Here is an 18,234-nt window from a genome sequence, read left to right as displayed (position 1 = left end):
ACGTGGGCCTCTATGGGAGGCGGGGCCTCGGACGCCGCTCTCTCTTTCCCCTCACAGAGATGCCGCCGCTTCCCATTGGCTGCCATTCGCTTCCCAGGGCACGCCTCCGCTGCCTCTTTCGCCGCCTCCTCATTGGTCGAACCGACAGGAGCCCTCCCGCCGTTGGCTGCTGTGCTATGCGTCGGCGCCGCTGATAGGGCGGGTGCGTCCGGCCAACCGCCGATCTCTGCGAGTCCCGCCCTTCCCTCAACCGGGAATTAAGAGTTGCTCTGTGTGTTCCTGAGGAAAGGCGGGTAAATGAGGCAGGGGTGCGGGAGGCTTTTAAGGGGGCGCTGCTGGTAGATGGGTTGCGGGCGTCGCCTGCCATCCTTTTTTTACCCGAAACGTTAGTCACCGGCGCTTGTCTCTGGAGAGGAACGCGACCGGCTGTGAGGATGAGGAGAAAAGAGAGGCGGCTGTGCTGCGCATGCGGGCTGAGGTGGCCTCGCGTATCCTCCCGCCTTCAAACCACCAGGGCCAGTGCGCCTGCGCACGACCCTCCTGGAACATGGGAGGAGCATTCCCGAGGGGGCGTGTTTTAAAGGGCCCTCGATGATAAGTGGAGGCCTTTTCTTTCTCCGGCTGACGTCACAGTCAGCCCCTGTGACGTCACATTGATGACGCTCGAAAAAGCAATTCAAAACCCTAAATGCAGTGAGGGGAATCGCACAGAGAAGGGGTAAAACGGCTCCCTAACCATTAATAATAATAAAAAATTAGAAAATTCTTTAAAGGTCATAATTCTGGCACCTTTGAAACCTGTTTTAGTCATCAAACTTGCTCACTTTTGCAGCCAAATGTAGCAGGTGGCCTTATACAGACAAGGGCACAGCAGCAGGGGAGCCATCGCTGAGAGACTTCCCAGTGTGCAATGCCATCAGCTCAAAATGGTGTTTTGTTGCATACTGTTTTTGGTGGCATGCTTATGATATATGGAAAACATGTGAATGCACTTTGGTGGCCAGGATTACCTAACCTGATGGGTAGGCAGGGAGGTGGAGGAATTCCTGCAGAAAACTTAATTCAGCAGGGATTTAAGCAGTAATTCATGCCACAAGCATAAAGGAGTGATCAGCAGAAGCATTTTGGGGGTATACAGGCGATGAGATTGTCTCATCACTTATGTACCCAACCCCATTATTGTGTTCTGCGTGAGAAGGCATAACCATCCTATCGGGGGGTCCATTCAGCACAATGTTGGAATCAGGCCTTTAGTGTGGTGACACTTGCCCTTTGGCAATCTTTGGGTTTTCTGGGTGCCCACCAGTTTTCTGGGTGCCCACCATGAGAACAGGATGCTGGACTAGACGGGCTACTGACCTGATCCAGCAGGTTCTTGTGTCCTTAACTCTCACTAGTTCTATATCAGGTGCCTTCTCTTATTTTGGTGCCTATTGAATATGTTCTAAAAGTCTCCTAAATGGAGATCTGACTATATTATTATTATTATTATTATTATTATTATTCCATTTAGAACCCATATAACTCCTGTTCTAAAACAGCTGCATTGCTTGCCAGTCCCAATTTAAGGTTCTCACCCTTGTGTTTAAAGCACTAAATGACTTAGGCCGCAAAGATCCAAGAGACCACTTCCTTCCTTACAGCCCCTCTTGGGTGTTACGGTAAACAGAGGGAGCCATCTTGATTGTTCCACCACCCCTGGAAGTTTGGGGGTGGCCCAGGAGAGGGCATTATCTGTGGTAGCCCCTAAGTTGCGGAAATCCCTCCCTACAGAGGTGGGTGTGGCATCTTCAATATATAGTGTTAAAAGTACCTTTGACACCTGAGATATGTCTGTGTTTTAAGGACGTACCCCATCTCTTGTGAATGTAATCTGTTTTAACTGTTTCTAATTCCAATTTTAAATTATTATAACGTGCCCTGAGACCTGCTGGTGAAGGGCGGGTAATAATAATAGTAATTTTAATTATCTCAGTAGGTATGTGTTCTGAATTTGAAATTATTTTATATGTGCTTTCGTGTGTATATGTGTCGGGTGTGTGTGTTTGTGTGTGTGTGTGTAAGAGAGAAACTATTTTAATTGGTTTTTATGCATGCAATTGCTTGACATATATTTTTATTCTACTGTTAATTGCTCCATGATGCCTCCTGGGAAGTGAGTCATAAATAGAATAATAAATAAATGTTGTACTAGAAGTGCCCATTGCCTAGTAAAACAACCTGGAATTGGAAAATGCAGCATGGTACCTCTTCTTTTGTTTCCCACTTGCTTGTTGTCCAAAGATGCATATAAGGTGACCAAAGATGCATATAAGGTGCCTCAAATATTAGAAATTATTTGAAACCACTGAAATGAAGTAATATGTTGGATTATCATAGAATCATACAGTTGGAAGAGACTCTGAGTGTCATCTAGTCCAACCCTCTGCAATGCAGTAATCATATAAAGCATCCATGACAGAGGACCATCCAACCTCTGCTTAAAAGCCTCCAATGAATGTTCCACCCTCCGAGGTAGTCTGTTCCACTATCAAACAGCTCTTGCTATCAGAACTTTCTTCCTGGTGTTTAGTCAGAATCTTCATTCTAGTAACTTGAAGTCATTGGTTCAGGTTCTACCCTCCAGAGCAGGAGAAAACAACCTTGCTCCATCTTCCATTATCAGATGTGCCCTCTTCTGATTTTTACAGGGGGTGGTGTCTGAATCATGTTGCACTTTTCCCTGGGGATATTGCTGGGCCTTGCAGCCTGCTGTGCTTCCCTGGATAACGGACTGCTGAAGACTCCGCCAATGGGCTGGGTGCCTTGGGAACGTTTTAGATGTAACACAGACTGCAAAAATGATCCTGACAACTGCATCAGGTGGGGGAAATGCGCTGCAAGTTGTACTGAAGCTGTTGACTTGGATGCTGTTATTAAAACAATAGGTTTTTTTGGGGGGGGAATTGCAGGGAGGGGGGAATGGTCATATAAGTGAGGAATTCCCCTGGTTTGGTTTGTTCTTTACATCCTAGCGAACCGTTAATGCAATAGAAGGGGTTGTCTGCCTGTGGTTTTTACCTTAATTCTGCATCAACTGAAGGTGCATGAAACACCTTATGTTTTTTGGAACCTATCATTGTAATGAGGAAAATTGCACCAGTATCATAAGGAAATTTATCTTACTTGAACAGATGCACCTGCAGGCTTATTTCAGCTCCCCACACTTACCAGTATATCCCTTTGAAACCAAGAACACAACAATGAGATCTGGCACAGTCTTCTCTTTTCCCCTGCCTAAGAGGTCGTTCCCCCCCCCCCAATACCTTCAGTGATGCTTTAGGGAAGTCCGGTACCACACCTCTTAGATCACATCATTATAGCCACAAGGACAGGGGGAAAGTAAAGTATTGGACTGGCCATGTTTCATCCCACAATGAGGCAACAAAACATTTTTCAGATGGTGGGCATTGCTTTGCTGAGGCTAACTTTAAACAAGTTGTTTCCACTCTTTTAAATAGAGATTGTGAGACTCTTCCATTGCCATACCTAAAACAAACCTATGCTTCAAGTGTACTGTTGCAATTTGCAGCCTGTTTAATCAGTGCCTTGGTTGCCCCAATGTTAATAATGTCTCCTGCAGATTCCATTTTATCAAAAGGCTTTTTATAACCAGCCCTCTTTTAAAGGGCTTGCATAACAATTCTCTGTTCCTCTCTACGCAGCTAAGCTCCAGTTCATATAGATCAGGCACCCCCAAACTCAGCCCTCCAGATGTTTTGAAAGTAGAACTCCCATCATCCCTAGCTAACAGGACCAGTAGTCAGGGATGGTGGGAATCGTAGTCCCAAAACATCTGGAGGGCCACGTTTGGGGATGCCTGATAGAGATCATCTTTGAAAATCTTGGTTTTTCTGTTTTTGTTTTCAACATGTTATGTATTAGTCTAGGCTGATGTTTGTCAAGTTCAATCACATTAGGCAGAGCAGCTCCAGAAAGAGTTGATAAAGGGTGGCTTTTCAAACCAGCCATCTAACTTAGCAAGGCCCTGTTCACACTAGCTTTCTAACTCTTGTTCATTAACAGTGAACACTTGATCAAGGCTATGGCAGACAGGCTGGCTGGCGACGGATGGTTGCGGCTCGGCTACAAGTATGTCAACCTGGATGATTGCTGGGCAGCAAATAAAAGAGACGCGCAAGGCAGGTTGCAGCCAAACCCCGAAAGGTTCCCCAGTGGCATTAAAGCCCTTGCCGATTATGTAAGTTCAATAAAATGCATTTGTTCTGAAAGCTTGCAGATTTCTCTAAAAGCTGCAAGAAAAATGCTACTTAAGATTAAGCTTCTGCTGTAGTTTACAGAGGGGGCAGCTTTGTGTATTTCTTATGGACTTTGTGTTTTTGTGTAAAAGTGCTTCTACATATGCCATTTTTGTGTGACAATTGGTTAACCAATTTAATTAATAGTATTAATGTAGTCATGGTTTCTTCTTGGCTTGCTAGTTGTGCTTTAATGGAGCAAAACAAGCTACGATGCCTAATTCAGACACAGCAAGCCAGGATCATGGTTTGTTTCCTTTCATCACAAACAAGAAGGCGTGAACGAGCCCTCTTGTGTATTGGTTTTTATTTATTTCAACAATTTATATGCCACTTAATTGCAGTGTCCAATAAAGTCAACACAATGAAAATGAGTTAAAATGATAAAATCAGTATTCAGTTACAATGCCTGCTAGAATAAGATTCTTCGGCATGCACCAAAACGCCTACTGACTCTGGCATGTCCTGAATGGGATTGCACACCTTTCTGTGCTGTGCAAATTGGGCCATAAAGTAACACACTTTTCACTTGATTTCAGCCAAAACATTTTTACCAGAGCCAAATGGAAAGTATACACGCCTCCATTGAACACTGAACCCTCCTGTAAGTCTTTTTCTGCCCTTGAGGAGGAGCCCACAAGGCACAGCGAGGCAAGTTAGTTGTCTTAGCACCAAGGAGAGCTCCCAGAGAGCAGTGTGCTCCAGCGGATGCACTGGAATGGGTCCTTGAACTCTGGCAACACCTCATACTTGTCTGGATGGAGGATAGAGAGGGGTGTGTGAATATGTTTAGAACTGCTTAAAAGTCAAAACTGAACTCGCCTCAAAACAGACTTTTGCAAGATGACCTTTAATTCAGATGCAGCATATTTAGCAAACTAAATGATTCTGTCTCCTTTGCATTATTTGAAATGCAATGAAGCCTTAACAGTTGCGTTTGCTCTCCGGGAAATTCGCGCATGTGCGAATTTTTGTTTTGTTGTAGTCTGTTGTGCTGATTCAATACCTGTGTGCAAAGTAAGCCGATACGACAAACGCAAATAAGAGAGTTGACAAAAAAAAGTTAAAAATTTGTATTTTTGCTCCACCCAGTTTTGCCTCTGTCTCCACCAACCAGTGGCATGTGGCCTTTGGAAGTCTTCCCAGAAGAAAATGCAGACCTCGGGCTGAAAAAGGTTCATTAACTGTAGGAGATCGCTGAGCCTGCCAGCCTCAGGATCCCCAGCATCACGCTCAGAGTCGGGAACATGGCCCATTTCTTGAGCTGGTATTGCTGTAACCTCTGACTCTGTGTCATGGTCCCCACTGGACTCTAGGGTCATGACGCTCCCTCTTGCCTCTTCTCACCCAGATTCACTCCAAAGGCCTGAAGTTTGGCATCTACAGTGACCTGGGCAGCGAGACCTGCTCGGGCTACCCTGGGACGACCCTGGATACTATTGAGACGGATGCGAAGACCTTTGCCGAGTGGGGGGTTGACATGCTGAAGCTGGATGGCTGCTTCTCCAATTCTTCCATCAAGGCAGTAGGTTTGTGCCTGTCAATAAACAGGAAGGATCACCAGGGGGGGGGGGTTTCAGTTGAAGCCGGCAAATCCCAGATAGTCCTTTTTAAAAATGGAGTAATCCGCAAAGGCAGTGGATACATTAAATGGTTTTGCTTTGTAGTCCTTTTTAGCACTAGCAGTCCTGTTCAGTTGTTCATTGCATAAGATTTATACACCGCCTGATTGAAAAATGAAACAAAACTCAAAGTGATTTACAAAAATAGAGTTAGATGCTAGTGTTGAGTTAGATGTACCAATGCATGCCTGTGTAGACATTGTGTCATTTTAACAGTGGAGGCTGGTTCATTTGGGGAAATGGGGCACAAGCCCACCGAGCTCTGTCTGACCTCAGCCAACCCCCCACCTCCTTCCCTCCCTCCTTACTTCCAGCCAATCGGGGGGGGGGGGACACACTGCCTGTCACCTTCCTCCTCCTCCTCAGGCTCCCCGTTGTGTTTGTAGAACTTAGCAGGGAGGAAGATGAGATCGATAGCTTTTGCTCTGGCGCCACCTGCTGTTGGCATCCCTGCTTTCCACCCCACCGGTTCCAGCAAACCAGCTGCCACTGCTTTTGTCGGTCTTAAAAGCTGAGCCCGCTGCCAGCCCTGTCTTTCTTTATTGCCCAGGCTACCCAAAGATGAGTGCGGCATTGAACAAAACAGGACGGCCCATTGCCTTTTCTTGCAGCTGGCCTGCCTATGAGGGGGGCCTTCCGCCAAAGGTAATTTCTGCACCTGTTTCTGTGTCTCTGCCTTTGCCCTGGGACAGGCAACATTCTCGTTTATAAGAATTTATTAAATTTTAACAGAATATAACAAAAAATAACAAATACAAAATACAAAATAAACAAAACACTACAGCAAAACTACAATACTACAAAAATACAAATACAAAAAAACATAATAAACAAACACTTATTTACTTATTCTTATCTTATGCATCCCATTGTTTTGGGACCTCCTCACGTCCTCCCTTCTGCGTACATTTCTAATTAACTATAGTAACTTTATAACATTGTAAATTCTTCCTTCTTAACTAGTCTTAATCTTTATATATCATAAACATCATATACCTATAATCTTATTCCTAATACAAATAAACATAACACAATTCAAACTTCTTATATCCTATCTTAACCTAACTTCTGATGTTACTGTAGCCTTAAATGTCCTCTGATTTCAATTTCAAATGTCTATCTTTTCACGTTGTTTCAAATAGTCCTTAATTTTTCTTCCACTCCTCTTGCACCGTTTCTTCCCTCTGGTCTCGGAGTTTCGCGGTCAGTTCTGCGAGTTCCATCTATTCAATCAACTTCATCTGCCAGACAGGCAACATTCTCGAGACCATGGGACCCTTTATTCCACGGGTAGAGATAGGAGACAAGACATGTTTCATAAATGGGGTTTCTCTGTCTGGCTGGAACCCTGGTCAGCAAGTGTTTTTGCCAGTCTGGGGGAAAGGGTATGGGGTGATGGCTAATACCACTCCATTGCTGCCCACCAACCAGCCTGCCATTTTCCTCTCTTCACCTTCAGGCTGTGAATGGGGATGGATGACCACCTTCAAGGGGTGTCAGGGATGGGTAGGAGCCTGAGGTGTGGGGGAATGTGTTGACAGAGTGGGAGGAGGAAGATCCAGGGAAAGGGTCCAGTGGTCTGTGTGGTTCCGTGCCACCCGTGAAGTGGCTGCTGGTAGAGGAGGAGTCAGGAGCATGAGACCAGGTCGAAGCAGCCAGAGCAAGGGGGGAAAGAGCAGGAGTCAAGAGAAGAGCTGCAAGAGGGCCTGGAGGGTTCGCAGAGGGGGTCATTTCTTTGGAAAATCCCTGGGCATTCCTCTTCTGTTGTTTCCCCATTAAAGGAAGGGCTTAAGGCAACGGGACTGCATTAGCCAAGGGGGGGGGGGTGGTTAAGAAGGGACAGGGAGTGGATTACACTGTTGCTCCAACCATCTGAGACAGAGCACAGGTCTGCCGTCATAGTTTGCCTAGACAGCTAGTTAGCAAGGAGTGTTATTGTATATCACTTGTATGTGCTTCACCAGTCGCTTCTCCTCATTGGTCCAGGTGTAGTCGGGACAAGGGGCTGTACTTGACCCAACAGCTGTTAGTTATAATATTTGCATCTGTTTATTTGCTCAGCCTGTGAACCTGTATTGCTTGTGTGCAGAAGCAAGCGCACAGGCAGCACCATATTCCTAGCAACGTCTGTGCCATTGTGTCCCTGTTGTTTTTATCCAGGTGAATTATACCTTACTTGGCAAAATATGTAATCTGTGGAGAAATTTTGGTGATATTGAAGACTCTTGGGACAGCCTCTTCCGCATCATTGAGTGGTACGGAGATCATCAGGACATCATTCAGCCTGTTGCAGGACCAGGAAGGTGGAATGATCCTGATACGGTAAAGCCAACTCTTCCCATACTGCCGTCCCTTATGCTTAGAATTCTTGTGGGCTCTAAGAGAAACACTTAGGGCAGTACTAGGATAGTAGACTGTTGCTTTTTGGGAGAAGACAGAAACAAGATAGCAGCATCGATGCACAGAAGAGACTGCAGAAGGCAGACACCCAAAGGTGTTCTGGAAAAATTTCTGTCCCAGGACACAAAATATTAGACATAGGAAAACATTTTTCTGTTTGGACTTACCAGGAGGTGTGGGGGCAGGGTTTTAACCCTAGTGGAGGGGGGCATGTTCCAGGCACAGAGGCCAGGGATAGTCAGATTACAGTTTGCCAGCACCAGTTCCAGAAAGTCTGGTCAAACCAGGATCAAGCCCCCAGCAAGGCCAGGCCAGACAAGGCAGGGGGCAAGTCTAGATAAATAAGATCAGTCAAAGCAGAGGTCAGAAGGCAAGCCAAGTAGCATCCTGGATAGCTCTCATAGTCTGCCAGTCTGATAAGGAAGGCCTGAATGTTGCTCCAACATCCTTCAAACCCAGACTGAGCCTTAAATTATCCTGCAGTCTCCTTTGAACCACTTTCCCTTCCCATAGTAAGTGGAGCCTCTACTCTTAAAGGGTCCCTGATAGTTTCAGCAGCCAGTGGTGTAGGAAGGCCAAGTTTCTACTATCACCTCCAAGCTGGTGTCTTTGGAAGGCAATGTGACCTCTTCACGCTAGAGAGATGCTGTCATCGTGGATTCTTCTGGTGCTGGGACTTGCGAAGGACCTCACAGAGGCTACACTATCCTCCCAGGCCTTGGATTCCATGTCCTTTTCCTCTGAGGATGGGGAAGCAATGTACCTTTAGAGGGAGCACAGCCCTGTCCAGAACAGGCAACTCGAATTTGAGCACCATTTACCCACAGAGCATCTGCCTTGCCAGGATCCAAACTCACTTTACTGCCCCTCATCCAGCCCATAGGTGCCCACGGCATTAAGGCACCAGTCCAGGTCTTGCGTGACCTCTCCTGATTCAGAGAACTAGAGCTACATGTCATCAGCATGCTGGTGGCACCATGCTCCTAAAGTCTGCTCCCCGTGGCTTCCTTTAGATGCTAAATAACATCTAGGACAGAATGGTGCCCTGCAGAGCCTTCATGCGCAGAAACAGGACACCTGAGAATTCTGGCTGTTGGGAACAAACCCCAAGGAATGGCTGTGACCTTGCGTGCTGCACTCACGAATTTCCCAGAGATAGCTTGAGTGGTTGCTCTGGAGACAGGATGGTCGGTGAAAAGGGCTTCAGTCTGATCCAGAAACTGCACTTCTTATAATAGCTCCAAGGCAGTCTGAGAAAAGAAGACTGTAGGTCTGATTTAGGAGGACATTTGGGCTGCAAAGGATAAGAGGCAGGGCAATCCATGAACCAAGCCTAACAACCTGCACACTCCAAGTAACCACTAGAGGGTGTTTTCCTTCCTCTGTTCTGCGGAGCTTCCTTTTAATTTCCAGTGCTTTGAATTCCTATACAGTTGTACCTTGGAAGTTGAACGGAATCCATTCTAGAAGTCTGTTCAACTTCCAAACGTTCGAAAACCAACGCACGGCTTCTGATTGGCTGCAGGAAACTCCTGCAGCCAATCATAAGCCGCAGAAACCCCATTGGACGTTTGGCTACCAAAAATAGTTCGTGAACCAGAACACTCACTTCTGGGTTTGTGGCATTCGGGATCCAAAACGTTTGAGAACTAAGCTGTTCGAGAACCAAGGTACGACTGTACTGCCTTTCAAGATTTTCTGACTACAGGTAGAAATTTATTGATTTATTTGACACTATTTTAATATACTGCTCGACTGCAAGAAAAACCTCAAAGGCGTACAAAAAGGATCAACATGAATTTGATAGGAATCTACCTGTCCAAAGGGGACATTGACACAGATCCTAAGAAAGGGTCTGCATTGCTGGAAGATGCTGTCTTAAGCAGGGATAGGGAATGTGTGCCTCTGCAATTGTGGCAGGGCTCCCGAGCCCCAGCTACCATGGCCAGTGGTCAGGGGTGATGGGAGCTGATCAGCTCATTCAGCAGAACTCCCCCATGAATTGTGCCCCCCATGAGTCAGGGACAGGGCTGCCCTCTACTCTTAGTGGTGCTCATGCTCAGCAGTCCCCAGGGATAATGGCCCACCTTGAAGGTTGCTGCATGGATTACTGGCATGTGTATAAACAAAGGACTTTGCAAACCAGTAATCCATTGTGTCAGGAAACCGACCTCGCCGCAGTGGGAAGCGATCCCGGGGCGGTTGCAGTACAGGGAGCCCCCGTCTCTGTTGAGCAGTCCGTCATCCTCCTCGAATGGAGGAAGCGACCGCTCTTCCAGTGGGGAGAGGGAGATGGAGACAGGAAGTCGGAGCAGGGGCTGTGGCAGGGATGGAGAGCCTCTGCACCAAGCTGGAAGAGGGGAGAGGAACCCTTTCCGTCGACCCCGTTTGGGCAGAGAGGAAGGATGTAGAGGGGGGGAGGCGGGGGTTCAGGATCCCGTGCCTCTTATGTTGGGCAAAGAACCGGAAACAGACATTCCCGGGCTCTGCAGAGGGATGAGCTGGACATCTTTATTTTAGCTCCACTGTAAATATCTGCACAATAAAGAACTTAGTTTTTAGAAGTTCTGCATCTGCCTGATTCCTCATGAGCAACCACTGAAAAGCCTTACACATTGTATAAAATGGCAATCTTCTAATTATTATTATTACAAATGGCAAAATAAGAATACCTCATTCTGCTGCAAGTCCTTGGCAGCTAGTAGTTGTAATAACTTGCTTGGAAAGGTGCTCTATGAATATTTAAAATAAGATGTTGTTATTATTGATTTATATACCGCTTGCTTGCCAAAATGGCTTCCAAGTGTTTTACAGCTATTAAAATCAGTGCATAATTAAAATGCTCAGTTAACAAACCCATTAAGGCATTAAAACATACAATCAACCGTTAAAAAGTGTGATAATTACCGGTAATACCGTTGAACAGTTAAAGCACTAAAACCGCATGTTCCATTCAGGGGAACACTTACCTAACCAGGTGTGTCTTCAATGGCTGGAGGAATGCCAGCACATATGGAGGGCTGTGATATTTCAGCAGGGAGAGCATTCTACAACACTGGCACCAAAACCTGCCTCTGTGTTACCACAAGGTAATAACCATCAGGCCATGGCAAACCTAATCAGGGATAAACTCGTTCCGATTTGTCTTTACATTCAGGATCCAGTTTTGAAGCTGTAAATCATTTCCCCCCGTTCTTTTTGTGTTGCTCTTCCTCTAGAAGATGACACTCTGTTGAATAAAATGTTCTTTCTCTTGTCTTGTGTTTCCCCCCCTCCCCACCAGCTGATCATTGGTGACTTTGGCCTGAGCTACGAGCAGTCAAAAGTGCAGGTGGCCCTGTGGGCGGTGCTGGCGGCCCCTTTTTTCATGTCCTGTAACTTACGGACTATCTCGACCGAGGCCAGGAACATCTTGCAGAACCCACTGCTCATCTACATAAACCAAGACAATCTGGGGATTCAAGGGAAGCGTATTGCCAAGGTACGGTTACTGAGTGACTGAGACGAGGACCTGAGCAGTAACGCTTTTTATCCTCAGGGTGGTTGCAAGAGCCTAAAAACATGTCATCCATGGAATGGGTCATCCATGCAGCTAAGCTGCATATGGACATACAAGGCAACCTTGTGCCAGGGTCAGATTTAGTCCATCCAAATCAGCACCCCCTGTTCTGATTGGCAGCAGCTCTCCATGGTCTCAAGTCCCCCTGTTCACAATTCCCTGTCCCCCAAGATCCTTCAACTCAGGTGTGGGGAACCTCTTTGCAGCTGCGTGCCAGTGGTGGGTGGGGCCAATGGGAAAGTGGGCGGGGCCAATGGGAAAGTGGGTGGGGCCAGGGGAAGTGAGTGAAGCAAGTAATTTGACGGAAGTCAGCTGTGTAGGAGTCCCAGGTTACTGTACACACACCTCTCCAGCCAGGCAAGCATGAGGCGTATTCCTAGTTCAGGAAGGCATTCCAACCAGGCAGAATTAGTTGAGGGGAGATGGAAGGGATTATTATTATTATTATTCTCATCATTTAATTAAAATTATATCCCTGCCTTCTTCCCAGGCACCCCAAGGCTGCAAAAAAGATATACAATTAAAAAGCAAAGCAAAAACGTTCCAAACCAGATTAAAACATTCTAAATGCCAACCACAATAAAAAACATACCCTATTAGCCTGAATATAAGCCTCACTTTTCCCCCAAATTCCGACTGTGAAAACTTAAAAGTGTGGCTTATATTCACAACCTTACGGTATGCAGCCAGGAGTGCGGCAAAGCAGCATGCGCCCTGCGCGTAGTCCCCCGTCCTCTCCCTCAAGGCCGGGAAGGGAGAGAGAGTGAGGAAGGGGAAGGGCCCCCGGCAACGCAGAACAGCTCCCCCCCCCCAATCCAATATGCAGCCAGGAGCAGCGAGGAATGGAGCGGCTTATATTTGGGTATTTTTTCTCCCACCCCACTCCAATTTTAAATGTGCGGCTTATATTCGGGTGCGGCTTATATTCGGACCAATACGGTACTTTCATCCACTGATCTCAGGGTTGCCAGGAACAGTATTCTTCAGCCAGCAAAAGCAGGAATGTTTTCCATTCCCTCCTGAAAGATAGCAATAATGTAGCGAGGCACAGGGGCGTAGGGAGCTGCTTTGCCACCCGGGGCGGCAAACGCGGGGGCACCCCCCTCAAGATTGGTAGGGGTTTCAGGCAGGGGTTGTTCCTCAAACCTTGCACCATCTCTTGGCCTCGGTCCAGTATACCTGAAGGAGCGTCTCCACCCCCGTCCTTCTGCCCGGACACTGAGGTCCAGTGCTGAGGGCCTTCTGTCGGTTCCCTCACTGCGAGAAGCCAAGTTACAGGGAACCAGGCAGAGGGCCTTCTCGGTAGTGGCACCCGCCCTGTGGAACGCCCTCCCACTGGATGTCAAAGAGAAAAACAACTACTGTACCAAACTTTTAGAAGACATCTGAAGGCAGCCCTGTTTAGGGAAGCTTTTCATGTTTGACAGACTATTGTATATTTTGTTGGAAGCCACCCAGAGTGGCTGGGGTAATGCAGCCAGAGGGGCAGGGTATAAATAAATTATTATTATTATTATTATTATTAAAGCAAATGTTCTACCGCTGAGGCACAGCTCTTCCCTGGATGTTGGACATCTCCATAAACAGCTGGGAGACATGGGAGGGGCTGGAGAGGCTGAGCAATGCCAGTTTGTAAGAAAAACAACATGTGGCATTTTCTAAGTTGGGCAGAAGCTCTAAAACCAGGAAACCAGAAACGGGATGTCCTGCATAACCATTACTCTATTCAGGGTAAACAGAGGGAGAGAAAGAGCCGCAAATGAGCAGTAGCAGTTAGGATCAGTTCCTGCTTGGCCACCGAAGCACTGGATGACGCAGCAGCAGCAGCTGGCTTTGTGGCAGAATCCAGCTTGGGCTTTTGAGTCTCCTGGGGCCACCTTGGCCAGCATCAGGCTCCCAGCTCCTCCCTTCCGTAATTGTCCTTGCATGCACTCATCCCTTGTGGCATGTGAACTCGATCAGCATTGCAACTTAGCGCTTTGCCCTCCCGCTCCTTCCTGCAACCGGCAGGCGATTTGTTTTCCTACCTTCTTGGTCGTTAATATTACTCCGGTGACAGCCTCCTCCCCTGGGTACAGTATCTGCCCCTCCCACACACGGGCCACCCTTCCACCTGATCCCGAATCAATGGGAGCCACACCCCATTTCATAATGAGGCTCCGGTTGTGAGTGTGACACCTGCTGACAGTCACAGCCTGCAGGTTCCCCCCCTCCCCATCACCAATTCCTAGGGTTGATAGGCACAGCAGGGTAATAATTAAGCATAGTATCGAACCTGTAATAGCTCTGTTTGCACTCTCTGTCACACCCCAGATTAAGTTGTGCAAATATTGGGAATTTGGTGGCCACAGCCAGAACTCTGCTAACTACCTTGAGCAGGGTTGGCCGGCCTGCGGGCCTCCAGTTGTTGTCAGACTCCCAGCACCCAGCAGTCCTAGCCAGCGGGAGCAGTGTTTGGGGATGTTGGGAGTTGTAGTCCAGCAGCTTCTGGAGAGCTACAGATTTCCTGTCCCCAGCTTGAAAGAAGCCCATGTTGTAACCATTCACTGCAATCCTGTGCTGTCAAGCACTGGATGGGTGCAGAGGAATGGTCGGAGGAACCAGCTGGGAAGAAGACACAGAGCCCAGGGAGTGGTGGTGGGATGATAATGAGTGGTCAGAGGGAAAAGACTGGGAGGAGGAGGTGTGGGAAGCTGAAGGAATAACAGGACTTAGTGAGCAGGGAAAGTTGTGGCAGAGAGAAGTGCAGAACCAGAGGCAGAAGCTGAAACAGGAGAGGAGGGGGGCTAAGAGGCAGGGATGAAGAGTCATGAGGGTTTCCCTGCCTGCTGTGAGAAGCTCCGCTCCCCACTTGTCCCCCAGAACCAGGAGAGGCATAAAAGACAGGCACAGTTGCTTGGGGGGAAATCCCTGGAGAGGAGGAGACTTAGACAGCTGTGGGGAGGCAAGGATCTTTAGTCCCGGCAACTGCTTCATGGGGGCAAGACCTGAGTTGCTCATTAGGCTTGACACTCCTGTGCAGATGCTGTTGTCACTTCCTATGCTACAGCATTGGCTCAAGTCATTTTCCTATCGGAGGCAGGCCAGCAAACGCTGACCATCAGGAGCAACACCATCACTGCCTCCCCCACACTCCTCCACTTCTGTAGCTGTCACATCCCTGCAGAGTTGCATGGACAGTGACCTCAAGCGGGAGCGGAAGTCTGCATAGCTGTGCCTCGCATGCAAATAGTCTCAGGTTCCGTTCCCGCCATCTCCAGGTAGACCTCTTGCCTGAGACCCTGAACAGCCTTTGCCAGTTAGTGAGTCTGACCCAGTATAAGGCAACTACGAATTTTGTTTGTAGGCGCAGCGCAGAGATGGTGTGCATTGTAGGTCACCAGAGCCTTTGACAAAGCAGTCCGGTGCCAGATGGCTTGGGCGGAATTGCTGCCATTTCCTGTGTCAAGGCAGCAGCTTATGAATGAATGGTAATTATGGCGATGGCAATGCCCAGTGATAAATATTTATCCAATGTCCAAATGACTGGGCGCTGTGCAAAAGTCAATTGTAATGCAGATTGTGAGCTGCAACCATAAAAAGGAAAAGCATAAACACGTCTAAAACCAGTTCCATAAACAAACACAACGCAAACATTTAAAAACAATACCATGTTCAAAAACAGCTCTGATGCTGAGTGGCAGAAAGATCTCCATTTGAAAGGTTTGTTGAAAGAGAAAAGTATCCAGCAGGTGCCGAAAAGGTGAGAAAGATGGCGCCCGACTAGTATGCAACGTAGGGGTGGGGAACCTTTGGCCCTCCAGATGTTGCCAAACATCAACTCCCATCAGCCCCAGCAAACATAGTCAGTGACCAGGGACAGTGGGAGTTGTTGTTCATCAACACCTAGCGGGCCAAAGCTCCCTCACCACCTGGTGTAAAGGGAGGGAATTCAAAAGAGTAGGCTGGATTCCTACATCATACGTGTCAGGGGTCGGAGTCGAGCGTAGGTCAACAATAAAGAAAACACGGTGTCAGTGCAGTTAGCTCTTTATTCAAAGAAACCGAAACAGCGCAGGCCTAGTGATCACAGCAACTCTTCCCAGTAGGTTGTGCCCTCAATGAGGCAGTTGCAAGGGCTGAAGGTACCCACCTTCCCACCACTCTCTTAAGGCTTCTCCTCTCCAAGGGTCTTTCCAAAGCAGTCGCAACTGTGTCTATGCACAACCCCATCTGTGCTCTGCTCTTTTCCTTTCTCTGTGTGTTCTAGGAGACCAGGAGGGAGGCGGAGAGCTGGTTGCAGTAGGAGGGGGAGACTCCCTGGCTTCTTCAGTAGCCTGTCTCAGCTCTGCCTCTTGACACCACCACCTCTGCTTCTGCTTTTGCCTCTGGACTGCTCTCTGGCACAGACTCTCCCTTCTCACTAAACCCTGTTGCCCCTTCTGCTTCCGACACCTGCTCTTCCCAGTCTGCTCTCTTTCCTCTCTCTGACCGCTCATCGTCATCCCACCACCAATCCCTGGGCTCTGAGCCTTCTTCCCCTGGAGGTTCCGCAGCTGGTGTCTCCCACCATTCCTCTGTATCCAGTCAGTCAGTGCATGAGAGACACATTTGACCTTCTGATACGGTGATGCCTGCAGGAGGCCTTTGATTGCGTCTATAATGGTGAGGTGTTATTTTAGATCTTTAAGGTGTTAGTTGCCCACTGGTTTCTCAGCATAAAGCTAAATGTCAGTAACCAAGCCTCTCCCCATCTCTACCTGACAGAGCCAACACTTGGAAGTATGGAAGAGGCCCCTCGTCAACGGCCAGTTTGCAGTAGCAGTGATGAACAACGGCACCGATGGGGCACCAAAGCCAATTGTGACAACTCTGGGACTTCTGGGCATCTTGGACTGCAAGGCAGGCTACAAGGTCTATGAAGTGCTGGAAAAGTTGTTCATGGGGACCTACAAGCTCAACGATCCCCTTCGCACCAAGGTCCCTCCGACCGGTGTGGTCCTGTTCTTCCTCAGGCCTTTGTGCTGATCTTCCCTTTCACCAAGGAGGCAGCATGCTTCAGATGTCACAAGGGAAGCCGGCAGCTAAGGAAATCAGCAGCCAAGGCACGAAAGCTTCTTCTTCCTCCTTGCGGAGGGCTTTGGCGACGAGCATAGGGGATAAACAGAACCATGGAAAAGCTGGACCCTCCACCCCTTTCTCTGGGCGTTTTGGGGATATTTAGAAAACTCTCCTGAGTAGTATGTACCTAGCTGTGTGGAAGGGAGTTGCAGGACCCCAAGGAGCTGCCTCCATGGAAACTACCTTTTCTGGATTAACCTCACAAAACTGCACACGAGGGAGGATGCAATTCCCACAGCTGCACAGAGAGTTTCCACCAAAGCGGTAGCTTATACGCATGGCGCAGAACGGCCCATGTCCATCCATTGGCACCTTTAGCCATGCAGAGAAACAACTGCTGCAAAAGTGTTGTGTGTGGCGCAGCCCTTGAAGGTAGCAGGAACCAGGGGCAGTTTGGAAGCTAAGTGCATATCCCTCCCTCCATCCACATTAGGATTACCTGGAAAATCATGGAAGTGCCCTGTCCTTTGTTGCTCAGGTCTCCAATCCCTCTCCCAAATCAATGAAGTCGTACTGGTTTTAATGGTGTGGTTGTGTCCTCAGATGGCCTGGCTCTATTTCCATTTCTTTCCGTTCAGAGGGAAGGGGTTCCCCCATCTCCTGGGCCGCAGGAGCGCAGCTTCTCTTTCTTACAAACCCTCTTTGTCTCCCTTACTGCAAGACAGCCCAACCCACACTGTGCTGCGCATGGAATTCTGCAGCTAAACATGTCTTGCAGGGGGGAAGGGGTGTGTTAACTATATATTGACACTTGAAAGTGGCTCTCCTAGGAATGCTTTCTGGTATCTGCTGGTTTGATATGGGCTGCATACGCACCATAATTTAAAACATATCCCTCCCCAAAGAATCCTGGGAACTGTAGTTTATCCCCTACAGAGCTGCAGTTCCCAGTACCCTTAACAAACAACAGTTCCCCCAGGATTCTTTGGGGAAAGCCGTGTGCGTTTGCAGCCTTAGTCTGGCAGAAGAGCCTCTTTCACAACAACATCCCATCACCGAAAAGCCCCTTCAGCCAGTTTTAACTATCTTTCCACCCAACTTCAGGCAGTCGATAGTAGGGGAATTAATTTACACGATCTGTAGAACCAAAAAAAAGAAAAGAAAAGAAAATGTTCTTCAGTGACAGAGGTTTGTGCCTTTATAATTTCAGAAGCAAACAGTTGCACGTTTAAGAACTGTAACAAACATAGCATTTTATTTTGTTATACGCAGAGCATGTGATTCTGTATTGAAATGTATGGAGTGGGCGAAAACC

General features: G+C 47.8%; 1 protein-coding gene across 4 annotated transcripts; it reads left to right on the top strand.

Moving 5' to 3' along the window:
* The first annotated feature begins 235 nt into the window (after positions 1-235).
* On the top strand, positions 236-17,717 carry LOC117057202 (alpha-N-acetylgalactosaminidase-like). 4 transcript variants are annotated; one of them, XM_033168067.1, is made up of 8 exons: positions 236-293; positions 2,691-2,862; positions 4,066-4,240; positions 5,650-5,827; positions 6,471-6,565; positions 8,081-8,242; positions 11,604-11,801; positions 16,626-17,716. In XM_033168067.1, the coding sequence occupies exons 2-8, from the start codon at positions 2,708-2,710 to the stop codon at positions 16,884-16,886; spliced, it is 1,224 nt and encodes a 407-aa protein (XP_033023958.1). In that variant the 5' UTR covers positions 236-293; positions 2,691-2,707; the 3' UTR covers positions 16,887-17,716. The 4 variants fall into 4 exon arrangements, with proteins under 4 accessions (XP_033023958.1, XP_033023960.1, XP_033023959.1 ...); XM_033168068.1 differs by lacking the exon at positions 236-293 and adding an exon at positions 672-718; XM_033168069.1 differs by lacking the exon at positions 2,691-2,862 and having other exon boundaries at positions 250-293; positions 16,626-17,717.
* Positions 17,718-18,234: the final 517 nt, after the last annotated feature.

The sequence above is a fragment of the Lacerta agilis genome, chromosome 13 (assembly GCF_009819535.1).
Source record: "Lacerta agilis isolate rLacAgi1 chromosome 13, rLacAgi1.pri, whole genome shotgun sequence".
Lineage (NCBI taxonomy): Eukaryota > Metazoa > Chordata > Lepidosauria > Squamata > Lacertidae > Lacerta > Lacerta agilis.
Note: the sequence above shows the minus strand (reverse complement) of the source record. Positions and strands in the feature narration are given on the sequence as shown.

Bases quoted from the DNA above. Each gene is read 5' to 3' on its own strand.
- LOC117057202 (XM_033168067.1), top strand. From the start codon at position 2,708: ATGTTGCACTTTTCCCTGGGGATATTGCTGGGCCTTGCAGCCTGCTGT. The intron at 4,241-5,649 runs GTAAGTTCAATA...CTTCTCACCCAG, and splicing joins TTAAAGCCCTTGCCGATTAT to ATTCACTCCAAAGGCCTGAA. The intron at 8,243-11,603 runs GTAAAGCCAACT...CCTCCCCACCAG, and splicing joins GGTGGAATGATCCTGATACG to CTGATCATTGGTGACTTTGG.